This window comes from Dicentrarchus labrax, unplaced genomic scaffold, assembly GCF_905237075.1.
Source record: "Dicentrarchus labrax unplaced genomic scaffold, dlabrax2021, whole genome shotgun sequence".
Classification (NCBI taxonomy): domain Eukaryota; kingdom Metazoa; phylum Chordata; class Actinopteri; family Moronidae; genus Dicentrarchus; species Dicentrarchus labrax.
Genome location: NW_026136708.1, coordinates 10,685,564 through 10,698,617, shown reverse-complemented (window position 1 = coordinate 10,698,617; position 13,054 = coordinate 10,685,564). Strand labels below are relative to the sequence as shown.

The window sequence follows — 13,054 nt, the reverse complement described above, 5'->3', positions numbered from 1 at the left end:
ATGGGAGTCAGGCTTCCTGCTCAAAGTACTATAGGGGAATTTGCATACCCTGGCTCCCTTCCTTCAATTTGGTTTCAGATAACAAAATGTTGTTTTTAATATTACCCTCTAGGGAAAAGACACTTTGGGGGCTTGTGCAGAGAAAACCTGAATTCTTACAATACATACTTATTTAAACAAAGTGGAGACAAAATTCCATATATTTGTGTAACTATATGAATTATGATTTAGGTCCTTTATGTTGTTTTATTTGCTACTGTGTTATTAATGTTGACACTGGTTATTACTGATGTTTTCTTGGGGGGGGGTTGTGCGGTATCTCTGACCTTCTTTCTGTGTGGGGCATCGTGTATTGCAATCCTGCACGATAGCTGCTATATAATTAAAATTTGATTTGAATAGATTAGAAGTACCACCTCCTCGAGGCAAAAAAAATGTCTGGAACAATGCTTGTGTGCACAGGTGTGTAGGATTTAAAGGCTACAGGTGATTGCAACCAGGCAACCATGTGATACATTATATCACAGGCCTGCAATTAGATGCAGTGGCACTAAAAGTAACACAGCTTTAATGTCACACATGTGTAGCCTCTGAACAAACAAAGCTATTTGAATCATTAGGTTGTAAGAATAATAAAGCACACATAACAAGTTTTAGAAATAGCTGTCTTGCTGTACCTCATTTAACACATGTCCAATCCTGTAAATCTTTATATTTCTATTTGTCCAAGTGCTTCACTTCACTGAGCACTCTGTTCACACTGTTAATTCAAATAGTAAAAGTTGCAGTCCATGGTCATGTGTGTATGTATGTGTGTGTGTGTGTGTGTGTAGCCCTTTATCAGCCCACTATTATGATGACTGCCCTGGGACAATAGGCTGGTCTGGGGTGATGATAATTACAAGTGACCAGGACAATACGGTCGCGTATGGAGGAACTAATACAATGAGAAGACACATTTATACAAATAAAGCATTTGCACCCCCCTCCTCCCTGCAATGAATGGCTGAGCGGGGGACAGTCCTCGCGCAGGGAGGATGGAGAACTCAACCAAAACAAAATAATAATAATAATGATAATACATGGTGGTCAGATGGTTTAATACAGTCTAATGCAGAAGTTATGCAACACAACTGAGCAAGGAGCATTATTATTACTCATCTTGACAAGAGGGTTGCTGAACGGGCTCCACTTGTTCCTAATTTAAATGTGGATTATTTTGAAGCGGTGCTCTGACATTACCAGCAAGCTGCAGATAAAAAAAACTAAATTTGTGAGTTATTCGCAACATATTCCCACAAAAAAGTTGAAGTCTTTAGCTTTCTGTGTCTGGGCGAGTAGAAAAGCTCATTTTTTATCGCAGGACGATAAGACCAAGGTCTCGCATGGTTTATCACTGACAAACATCTGTGTTTGTAACACCAGCAGGCGCTCCCCAAACAGGTAGCCGAGCACAGAAAGCATTGTAACTTCACTTTCCTCCCATGCCAAAAAACCCATTCCGCAATTGCTTACTTTGTCCAGACTCATTAGTTTCCTTCTCCTTTTTTACCAGAAGAGAAGTAACGTTAACTCGTGAAAATTGTTGACAAAAAAAAAGCGTTCTGAAGCGCGGACACCCAGGCAACACGCGCCTTTGACAAGCCTGTGGTGCCTTCGGGGACGCTTGGTAATTTTCGCACACATCTACTTTGCACACAGTAGTCCTTAATGCTACAGTGTAATATTGAAGCATCATAATTATCCCACCAACAGCCAATGTACTCATTTTTCAATTGCAGTATGTTATTGACCGACCTTTTTTATAATGACATTTGTATTATGTAATTTTGAGGTATACGTTAGATTTTGCTATGGACTGTACGCCGATGTTGCTTGGACAGTAAGTGGATTTTCTCAGCCAGAGAAGCACATTTTAATATGCTTTCTAAAAACATATTGTAGTTTTATCATAATTTCAGTCACTCTCTTCGATATGATCCAACTTTTCCCAGATACGTTCAAACCTCAATTGCCAAACGCCCGACGGCACCCAAAGTACTCTTTTGGTTCTGGTCTACTGCACATGCGCCAGCGGTCACACGCGTTCCAGAGCGCCAAATTTACCGGGATGCGAAGGAGGGGAGGAGCACTAGTGGAGACGGCTGTGTTTAAATTAATGTCAACCTGCCTTTTAGCAGGGAGAACAAACCCAGCGCAGATAGCGAAAGTACGTGCTCAGCGCAACCTGCGAGCCGCTCTACAGATACTAACATGGCTCGGCGGCCGAGAAACAGGTAAGCTCAAACGGACAAATTATTCTTTAATTTGCATGCTCTTTAACTTTATTTTTTACTTCTATGTGAATGTTTTATGTAGTTCTTACGTTACGTTAGGGTGTTTCTTCTTACGTTAGCCATCAATTCTGCTGGATACGACGTGAGTTTACGGGTTAAGGGTGCATTTTATTGACAGTATGTTCATTTGAATGAAGTTTTTTATTGTTTCACGCGCTTTTCTTTAATGATTGTGAGCCGTTTGGTTTTCTTGTCCGTTAAAGCTGAGTGGTGGTGTGGCTGTCTCACTCGCGCGCCCATGACAGGTGGTGGTCATCTGGCATGTGCGCTCCTCGCGCTGCTGTCAGTGCTGAGAGGGAGAAAGGGGTCTCTCTCGCTCTGTATCTCTCCCTCTTACACACACACACACACACACACACACACACACACACACACACACACACACACAATAACGTTAGGCGGGTGGGCAGGCGCGTGCCACGTTGTGCACAACACAGTGCGTGGACATTGGTTTTAATGGGAGCCTACAATAAATACAAAATGCAGCATGGCGTCTATCTGCCTCTGTCTAAACGCACTCAGATGATCGTTTATTGCAACAATCAATTTCATGTCCTAAATTTAGTTAAATGAAGGTTTTCAAAATGCTTTATTTGGCCTGTTTTTTTCCGGTGGCCATCACCCAGTGAGCCCACACAGATATTTCCATTCAAACGCTCTTTTTCTTGACTTGCAGTTTTGACCTTATACACCCGTTTAGCTGGCAAACAGTTCGTTTTAAACCCGCCTTGATGGAACTCGCTTACACCCTTGAATGTTGCCGCAGCATCTCTGATAGCGAGGGGCGCTCACTCTTATTTTGGAAACTAGGCTTTCACCGCGTCCTCTACGAGCAACTTGTTTCGAGAGGATTCTGCCTTCTGTGTATTCCTTTGTTTTGATACACTACGGTTTAGTACTCTTTCTTGCTGGATCAGCACCAGCTCCCTCCGAAAGGAACCTGGTTACTTGCGTGACAAGTTTCTCTCCGAGTTTTACCAATGATAGTGTCATTGCGGGTTATTGGTTTAATCTCATAGTTTATTCACAGATAATTTAACGAAAGTGCGTTGCATTAAAACCACCCCGCCGATTGAGATAAGAGCAATGATAATGTTTCATGATGCAGTTTTCAGTTGATTCATCATTCTCAAGATCAGTATTGTGTATTCATTGTATTTTATTTGCTTGTTTGTGCGCGCATGTTCAATTGTATTATTTTATTTCTGAAAAGCGTGAGCATTTGCTTGTTCTAGTGAAGAAAATAGTCATACAGATCACAAATTATTTGCATGCTAATTAACTTAAAACAACTTATTATACATAGTTTTTTCTTCATGGTCAGTGTTGTTAATGAGTTACTCGTCCATTTGGTTAAAAATAAGGGAGATATTCCACTGTAAATATCCTCTTGTACAAGGACACACACGCACGCAGTGGGGTTCCTGTTCACCTGTTGCTCTGTATGACACCACAGTACCCTACCTAGCTCCCACGTTGTCCATGCTCTACTTTCTGATTGGTTAACCAACCAGTCGGTGTCAAGTGTGTGTGTGGTGTGTGCATGCATGGCTGTGCTGTGCTGTACAATGCCACTGCAGGTCTGAACACGCCAGGGTCACGAAATTATGATCACATATGCCAATCCCAGTATCTGTGGAAACCAAAAACATTGGAACCTGTTCATCCATCCCCCCTCCCTCCCACTTGCTGTTCTTCTCTCTCTCTCTCTCTCTCTCTCTCTCTCTCTCTCTCTCTCTCTCTCTCTCTCTCTCTCTTTCTCTCTCTCCCCTTGTGGGTGTCTTGGCTAAAAGCCTGCACCCAAACCTTCAAGAATGACTGGTTCTGTCTGTGTTGACACCTGATGAGTTAAAGAGTGGGCTGAGTTCTTTATGCACTCTGTAAAGAGATGATTAGGGAGTAGTTTGAAAATAGACAGGTACTTATTGTGCTATTATTTACCTTGCTATTATTGCCACTATTCTTTTTCACACAACCCAAGACCACTAGTTTAATTTCTCTTTCTCTCTCTCCCTCTCTCTCTCTCTCTCTGCCGCAGTGTTTACAGCAGTGAGGAGGATGAGGAGGAGACTGAAATGTATGAACATGATTATGATGGATCGCTGGCCAAGGCAGGGAAACGCCACCTCGGCAAAACACGCTGGACACGAGAAGAGGTACACACGCAGACACTAGTCCAAACAATTCGAAACCTGCTGTTCAATACACAATATTTGACACAGCCCACATGTTCAAGAGAAATGGCCTCAGGAGAGATCACTTCCAAGGTTCCTGGGAACCTTTTTATCATCGTCTGGTCTAACTACATTCACTGACTATTACGTTGATTTTAAATTGATTGCAATATCTTATGTCTGACAAACTACAATATGCATTCACTTTTTTCAGGATGAGAAGTTGAAAAAACTTGTTGAGCTTCATGGATCAGAAGACTGGAAAGTAATTGCAAGCTTACTAACTGTAAGTATTAGGTCTGTGCTTACATATGTGCATGCATACAGAGACCAAGAAGTAAACATAAGCAGCATTTGAAAACATAATCTAAGTGGTGACAAACCAAGAGATTTTATTTTTGTTATTTATATATTTTTTGTTATTTATATGCATGTAACCTCCTATAGTACAATGATGATTACTAACCAGCCTGCTGTCTGACCTACTAGAATCGCACAGATGTGCAGTGCCAGCACAGGTGGCAGAAGGTTCTTAACCCAGAACTCATCAAAGGGCCGTGGACCAAAGAGGAGGACCAGAGGGTAAGAAAACAGCCTTTTAGGACCTTAATGAAAGCTTTAAAATGCACACAGGACTTAATGCATCACACACACAATATTGACAACCAGTGATGAAACCACATTTATCTAAGATTATAGCAAAATCTTTACATAGCAACAGAGAACCACATGTGATGTAGCACAGGAGCTGTGATCAAATTAATCATAACAACTTCATAATATCTACATAAAGATGCTTCTGCACTCAAGAGACATCAGTAATGACCTTTTGACACAACACTATTAGAGCTATGTTGCATTTGGTGATATTTTGTGGTTGTACGCTACTCACAGGAAACAGGCAATCAAGTGTAATCCAGAGTAAAAAAAAGAAAAGAAACCCAAAACAATTACTTTATGTTCCTGTGTGATTAAAGCAATCATTCTGTAGCAACTCCTTCGCTGCTGTTGCACATTTTTAGTTTCCCAAAAAGGTGCCGTTACTCAACAAGTAACATGTTTAGTCTCTTACAACCTGTGAGGTATTTATTGAAAGGAGTTATATTTCCACCCAGATGCCACTGTAATGATTAGCAGAGTGGCTAACGTTCCAATGGAAACTCCCTCACTGCTCACCACCAGGTGTTCTCAATCACCTCTCCAACTTGAAAGATAAAGAAAGAGGGAAGGAGGGAGGAGAGGAGAAGCATTGTGACAGTGACACAGTGTATGTGCTTCTGCGATTTTCCTGGGTAACTAACTTTTTTATTGTCATTTTCTCTCTCTTGTTTTCATTTCTATCTCTATTCTACCCTCATACACCTGTGATCTTTTTGCCTTGTTATTTTTCTTACTCTGTACCCCTTTACTTCTCCCGCTCCTCCCTGTTATTGCTCCTTCCTTCCTCTTTCCTCATGTCCCTCCACTACCATTTACTTCTCTTCCTTTTCAATGCTCTTCCTCCTCCCCTCTGGTCTTTCCTCTTTCTCTCTCTTCTCACACACACACACACACAAACTCACGCCCACCCCAGGTGATTGAGCTGGTCCAGAAGTATGGAGCCAAGCGCTGGTCGGTCATCGCCAAGCACCTGAAGGGCCGCATCGGCAAGCAGTGCCGCGAGCGCTGGCACAACCACCTGAACCCAGAGGTGAAGAAGACATCGTGGACTGAGGAGGAGGACCGGATCATCTACCAGGCACACGAGAAGCTGGGCAACCGCTGGGCCGAAATTGCTAAGCTGCTCCCTGGCAGGTAAGGCAGAGATTGTAAAAGAGAGAAAGGTGGAAGGTGGAAAAGGAGAAGCTAGATGAATCACTGAACCCTTGTTGGTTGACTGTGCAATGCTGTGGTTGAGAGGGTGAAATGGAGGGGAGGACACTGGAGGAGGAATGAAAAGAGAGGAAACAAAGACAACAGCCTAGAAGACTTTTTTACATTCTGCATGCATTGTTTTATAATGAATAACCTGTGAGTTAACATGTGTTACTCATGTCCTCCAGGACTGACAACGCTATAAAGAACCACTGGAACTCCACCATGAGGCGAAAGGTGGAACAGGAGGGCTATCTTCAGAGCTCGTCAAAGAACAACAACTCCTCACTCTCCATCAGCCATGGCTACGTCAAGACCAACAGTCACATCATGGGTTTCCCTCACCACTCGCCCAATCACGCGCAGCTGCCTTCCTTGTCGCCACTCAACTACACCTACATCGACACACACCGAGTGAGTGGGGCTTTAAACCAAAACTTGGGAGGCTGGGAGGAAAATTAAATGATGCTGATTGTGTAGCTGCAGGCCATTCATTTATTTGACGTGGACGTGTTTCTGATCGGCTTTACAGGTACCGTTCCCCATGGCCTTGCATTTGAACATCTTGAACATTCCCCAGCATGGAACCGCTGCTATACAGGTAAGAACAGCAAGAAAATGCAGTGTAAATGCTGGCTATAGTGAGGCAACGGGGGGTATTGTCAGAAGAGGAGCTGAAGAGGTTTGAATTGTCACTAAAATCCGTCTCCTGCTCTCTTTTCCTCAGAGACACTATAGTGAGGAGGACCCTGAGAAGGAGCAGAGGGTGAAAGAAATCGAACTGCTACTTATGTCTACAGAAGATGAGCTGAGAGGCCAGCCGTCACTACCAGTAGGTTTTTTATGTGTGTGTGTGTGTGTGTGTGTGTGTGTGTGTGTGTGTGTGTGTGTGTGTGTGTGTGTGTGTGTGTGTCTGTCTGTCTGTCTAAGTGTTGGTGTGGCTGAGCTTAGAAAGTGTGATAGCACAGTTTATGTGCATGTGTGTCTGACCCTGGCTTTAAGGACAGTGGTTGGATGTGTGTGTTTGTGTGAACAGGGAGGAGGAAACATCTGGGGGGTCTGTTTCTGCAAAAGTGATGAAATAAGACCTTATCACAATTTCTGTGTGTGTGCATGACCCCTTGTGCAACCCAGCACTTCTGTCACTCTTTACATTAAAGTTCCTTTTCTCCTTCTCTTTTTCTCATTTAATTTTTACACCTCTTCCCTTATTGTCAGGCTTGCATTTTCTCTATTGTGCTTGTTTGACACTTTTTTTTTTTTCACTCAACCTCATATTTTCAGATGGTTATCGCTTTGTTAGTTCTAGTCCTCACTCTTTATATCCTTTTCTCCCCCAGATGAATTTGCCGTATCCAAGCTGGGCCAGCCAGAACTCTTTGACAAACAGCTCAGAGGGTGTGCCAATGTTATTACCTCATCACCAGGCCGCCGCCCCTGCCCTGCCTCTCGACCAGAGCTGCCTACCTGAGGAGAGTGCCCACAACAATAACGGCCGCAACAACAACAACAACAACAACAACAATAACAACAACAACAGCAGCAACAGCAATAGACATCACAGCAGTCCGGCGTTCTCAAATACTATGCCAGAGTTCATGGAATCTGTCCTTGATTCGGTAAGTATCTCTATTTAGTTTGTCTTTAGGGTCATATGTTAAGATGACATTTTGTTCATTTTTGTGTGACCCACTGTGTAAAGATGAAAAAAGATAGCGTAGCAATTAGCAACATAGATTTTACCAATTTTTTAGTGGGCCTTGACCCATATTTTCCCACCCCTTTCCTAGAGCCTCTCCTCAGTGGATGAGGCCACTACCCGTGGGCTCTTGGATAGGAGTGTTCTCAGAACAGACAGGGTGTTGCCCAATCAGGGCTCAAGAACTGCTCACAGAGCATGGGCTGGTTTCAGCTGCTCCACTCCCAAGCCTTCACCAGGCAGAAACCTGCCCTTTTCACCCTCACAGGTAGTTAAAGTAGCTGCGTGTGATCAGAATCCATCCAATCACCAACCTGCCACCTGACGATATCAACAACCAATCATTCAGAATTAGTTTTTCTGCTGTCGTTTTCCATCTTTTTTGTTTCAGTCATTTCATCTATAACTCATCTTTTGATGAACCAGTCCGCTTTTCTCCTTTCCTTTTCTGTCCCCTCCATGTCTGTAGTTTCAACCAAGTGTGCCCCCATGATCTGCCAGATTGTTACTGCTTTAGAATAAACCCGTCAAGCCACTTTGATTGATTTGCTTCCTTCCTTCTGTTTCACAGTTTCTCAACCAGTCAATGAGCTCAGAACACTCCGACAACGACAGTTTACCAATGAGCTCGCCTGTCGACTCCAAGCCTCTGATCGACCACACTCTCAGGCCCCAGAAAGAGAGTGAAATGTGAGTAGCTCTATCGCGGATGTATTTTATTATGCCATTAGGCTGAGTTTTTGTTAAAGGAGACTTTACAAACAATCGTCTCTCTCTCTCTCTTTTTCAGGTTCAGAACTCCAAACATTCGTCGTTCGATCATGGAGTCATCTCCCTGTACACCCACACCTTTCAGGTCAGCCCTGGCCCTGCAGGAGGCCAAGTATGGACCCCTCAAACTACTGGTGAGAAAGAGAAAAATATCTTGGGTCTTAAATTTGTTATGTTAACCTCTGTTGTGCTCACTATAGTGTCCTTGAGACTCACTGGAGGATTTGTGTCTTTTCCAGAATGTCCCTTTGGAGCAGCAGATGGTAGAATCCATCAAGCAGGAGCCAATGGAGTGTGCCATTGAGCAGCCGCCTCTGAAGAAGATAAAACAAGAGGTACTTTCCACTCAGCATAAGCACATACACATATGTGACAAAGAACATTCAGACAAACGTGAGACTTAAGTTTTAGTTTTTATGTTGAGAAAGCAAATGTTAAAATTGGAGTGTACTTTCAATTTGCAGTTGTGGTAGCAAATGTGGGTAAAGCAGTTTCTTTCAGTTTTGCAACACACTCTTGATCAACATGGGGAAAAACGTCCTGTAGTCAAGGAAGATCATTAATGGTAATTATGTACGATACGTGACCATGATGTGTTTTGGGTCCTAGGTGGAATCCCCATGTGAGAGGAGCCCATGTATGCAGTGGGAAGGACAAGATCTTCACACACAGCTCTTCTCCCCCAATGGCCCTGCACAGGAAGTACCTGTAAGTACTTAACTGTCCCCCTAAATGTCCTCAACCCTTAATCTTCATCTAAGATTCATCCCTGCTTCCTGTGCCATTGTACTTTCTGTACAGTTGTGGAATTTGATTCAAATCAGTGTGACCTCTCCTGTTAAGATACGTTTTCTACATTTTTCTTCAGGACCTACTTACTAGCTCATTATTGAGTGAAGATGGACACAAAGCCTACCACCTCACACGCAGAGGCATGGGCAGCCCACTACAGGTGTGTATACATTTGTATTTATTGATCTGAGTTTTAAAAAAGAACACTAAAATTGTGGTGATTGCAGGCTAAAATTTGATCATCCTCTTTGTCAGCAGCTCAGTTCCTGGGAACAGGTGACTTGCGGGAAAACAGAGGAGCACTCTTTGGCCTCGGAGCAGAGCCACAAGTACATCAACACTTACCCTACGAGGACACTGGTCATGTAGACAGAGACACATGTTGATGTGGAAACATCAACAATCCCTGCGCTGGACGCAGCGTTGCAGGTTACATATTTGTTGTGGTACAACAGTTGGGAGAGGCTCTATGCCATTGGTGTTTTTACACTCACACTTGTTGGATTTCAACCAACCAAAGACTATACATTTTTTAAAATCTTTTATATAAAATTTGCTTTTGGTTTTTAGAAATGTTTGTCCTATCACTTTTGGTCTTGTCAATGTATTATTATCAATGTTGTATTATAAATGGGAAACGGTGGCTATATAATTTGCATTTGGGCTGTATTATTAATTCCGAATTTTAATATTAATATAAAGAACAAGTTGATTAATTTATTTCTTTTCTTTGATGATAACTTTGTTGTTGTTGTTGTTATTTTTTACAATTGGCCAATGGAGCAGTGTTGTAAGTTAAGTATTTAAGCCCTATTAGCATTATCGTAAATCCAAAGGCATATTAATTAATTCAAACTGACCTCTGTATTTCAGTCATGAAAGTTTTGTTTTCTTTTTTTTTTCTTTTCCTCTGTTTTTTACAGGCTACAATGGGTCTACTGAGAATTTCAAGTGTTTGGTGTGTGCCACCTTATGTAAACACTTAACTAATGAACAAGAACAGCTACATCTGTTCTTACGCCATTATTCAACTATCAATCATCATGTTTCACACAACAGAAGGGGCCAGCCTTATTAGTATTACCCAGTTACCACATTGGCACCTTTATTTCATAAAAATTAAGTTTTCATTTCAATTTTCAATTTATTTCTGGCCCTGTTTGGGGAAACAATAAATGAACAAACATATTTGTTAACCTAATATATATGTATATATACACATACATATAGTATATTTATACATTTAAAAAAAAAAATGATAACGAGCATATATGCTTGAAAGCATGAGCTTCACCCAGTAAGAGTAAGACCAAGCTGCACTTGAATTTTATATTCACCATACAAAGTGAGAGTTCTAAACACTGATATTTTATATGATACTACAAACAAAAGCCCAATTTAAACTTTTGTATGTTTGTTGTTTTTAACCATTTCTTTGAATAGTTTTGTATTGTTTTATAACGCATATTCAATCAGCATTTTGTTTTTTTACTAAGACTGCAGTAGCCCATGTCAAACACTTAGCAGACAATCTTTTTATACGTTTAATGCCTTGTTTTTGTACTAGCTTTTGAGCAAACTGATTTTATAAAAGCATTTTTACATGCCAAGTTTTCAAGTTTTTATACTTTTATATACTGCCTAGTAAATAAAGTGTGTTTTTTACATACTTGTGTTCAGTGTCATTTTGGGAATATTATTTCAACGTTATTATAATATTTATTATTTTAGGACATAACATAAAGTTGAAGATAGTAATGGTGAAAGCAATTCAAAAGCTCATCCTCAAAGATAAACATTAACATTTCCATATATTTAAGTTGTAAATATACTTTTACCAGTCATAACGTTAGAGCAAATAGCCTGTAGCGGTTTAAGTTCCAAGTGCAAATATCACTGTGAAGCCACACTATTGTCTAGAGATATTCCTGTTTAAAGTGAATGAAGTATTTGGTCTCCGGTGTCTCCAAAGTAATTTATCTCTAGTATTCAAATCTTTGTGAAGACTGTAGTATTCAAATACCCCCCTCCAACACACACACACACACACACACACACACACACACACACACACACTGACAATCCTGCAGATACAAAGGTTTGTTGTCATAAAATTGTTCAGAGCAGATCATACATTTTCTAATCCAGCCAGTGAAGGTAATAAGCAAATGTACCCAACCGTTCCCTCTTTCTCTGCGGACAAGGGGAATATGAATGTTCCATACCTACAAAGAGAAAGGTTACTCTGGTGGCCTCTCAACTCCTTCAAACAGAGCTTGAGACTTCAGTCGCAATTGTGTGAACAGTACATGTGAATATACTGTGTATAATAAGTGCATAAAACACCATAATCCTCATTGTTCTCCACAAACACACACATGCACATATGTATGAGCTCCACATTTAGTCTCTTGAGGAGACTTGTTTTCCGGTGAGGCCACGAAAGCCAAGGGGCCCAGACTCAGACCAGGAGCTATATTTACACCCCTTCCCTCCCTCTCACTCTCCAGCCACCTGCACCCCCACCTCACTCTCGTCTACCACAGTGCCCTCAAATATAGATTCCTATCTCAAGTATGAGTCTCGGAGGGATACATAAACAGAAATGACATTCATCACGACAGACACAGCTAACAGGAACTGTGATATTTAAGGCAGGGCCAAACAGAGATAGTTTCCTCGGGGGTGCATGCATGCTTACTGCAGCTTTAAGTGACACATACTGTATATATTCATATATTTAAAAGCACATGCTGTGGTTTTAACTATTGTAACAATAATGATGTAAACAGACAGCAAAGAGACGATAGCGAAGGTGAGATGAGGTTTGTTCAAATTCAGAAGATGGGTTTGAAATTCTCTGTCAGCAATTGTAGTGTGTGTGGTTTTGTGTGTGTGTGTGTGTGTGTGTGTGTGTGTGTGTGTGTGTGTGTGTGTGTGTGTGTGTGTGTGTGTGTGTGTGTGTGTGGGTGTGGGTGTGTGTGTGCGTGTGTGTGTGTGTGTGTGTGGGTGGGGTGTCTTGTGGAAAGAGGCCAGAGCAAGAAGCAGACTTTCACATTGGGAATTTCACCATCTTCTACTACACCCAAAAGAAAAAAAAACCCAAAGCCCCAAACCCCACGAGATTTACAGACACCTGCTTCCACTGAGAGAGAAGGCAGCTGCCTGTGTGTGTGTGTGTGTCTGTGTGTGTGTGTTTGTGTGTGTGTGTGTGTGTGTGGATGGATGGTGGTTTATTGACAAAAACAATAAAGACCCAGATGGATATTATAAGACATAATATGCTATAGTGTGAATAGTTAGTCATCAAAGATCTTCCCTTTTTACTATGCTCATACTGTAGACTGGACCATAAATCTCTCAGCTCTGAAGTTTTGCTCCTTTAATCAAGTGAAAGGTATGGCGGTATATGAGGAACTGTGTTATCA

The 13,054-nt window shown here is 41.7% G+C and overlaps 1 protein-coding gene across 3 annotated transcripts; it reads left to right on the top strand.

The window, feature by feature from the left end:
• Nucleotides 1-2,109: 2,109 nt before the first annotated feature.
• Nucleotides 2,110-11,295, top strand: myb (v-myb avian myeloblastosis viral oncogene homolog). Of its 3 annotated transcripts, XM_051409266.1 has the most exons (16): nucleotides 2,110-2,276; nucleotides 4,375-4,492; nucleotides 4,725-4,796; nucleotides 5,000-5,092; nucleotides 6,084-6,304; nucleotides 6,553-6,778; nucleotides 6,897-6,965; nucleotides 7,092-7,196; nucleotides 7,705-7,983; nucleotides 8,155-8,331; nucleotides 8,635-8,753; nucleotides 8,854-8,968; nucleotides 9,074-9,169; nucleotides 9,444-9,542; nucleotides 9,703-9,786; nucleotides 9,882-11,295. In XM_051409266.1, the coding sequence occupies exons 1-16, from the start codon at nucleotides 2,254-2,256 to the stop codon at nucleotides 9,993-9,995; spliced, it is 2,010 nt and encodes a 669-aa protein (XP_051265226.1). In that variant the 5' UTR covers nucleotides 2,110-2,253; the 3' UTR covers nucleotides 9,996-11,295. The 3 variants fall into 3 exon arrangements, with proteins under 3 accessions (XP_051265226.1, XP_051265225.1, XP_051265224.1); XM_051409265.1 differs by lacking the exon at nucleotides 8,155-8,331 and having other exon boundaries at nucleotides 2,111-2,276; XM_051409264.1 differs by lacking the exon at nucleotides 8,155-8,331 and having other exon boundaries at nucleotides 2,239-2,276; nucleotides 9,885-11,295.
• Nucleotides 11,296-13,054: the final 1,759 nt, after the last annotated feature.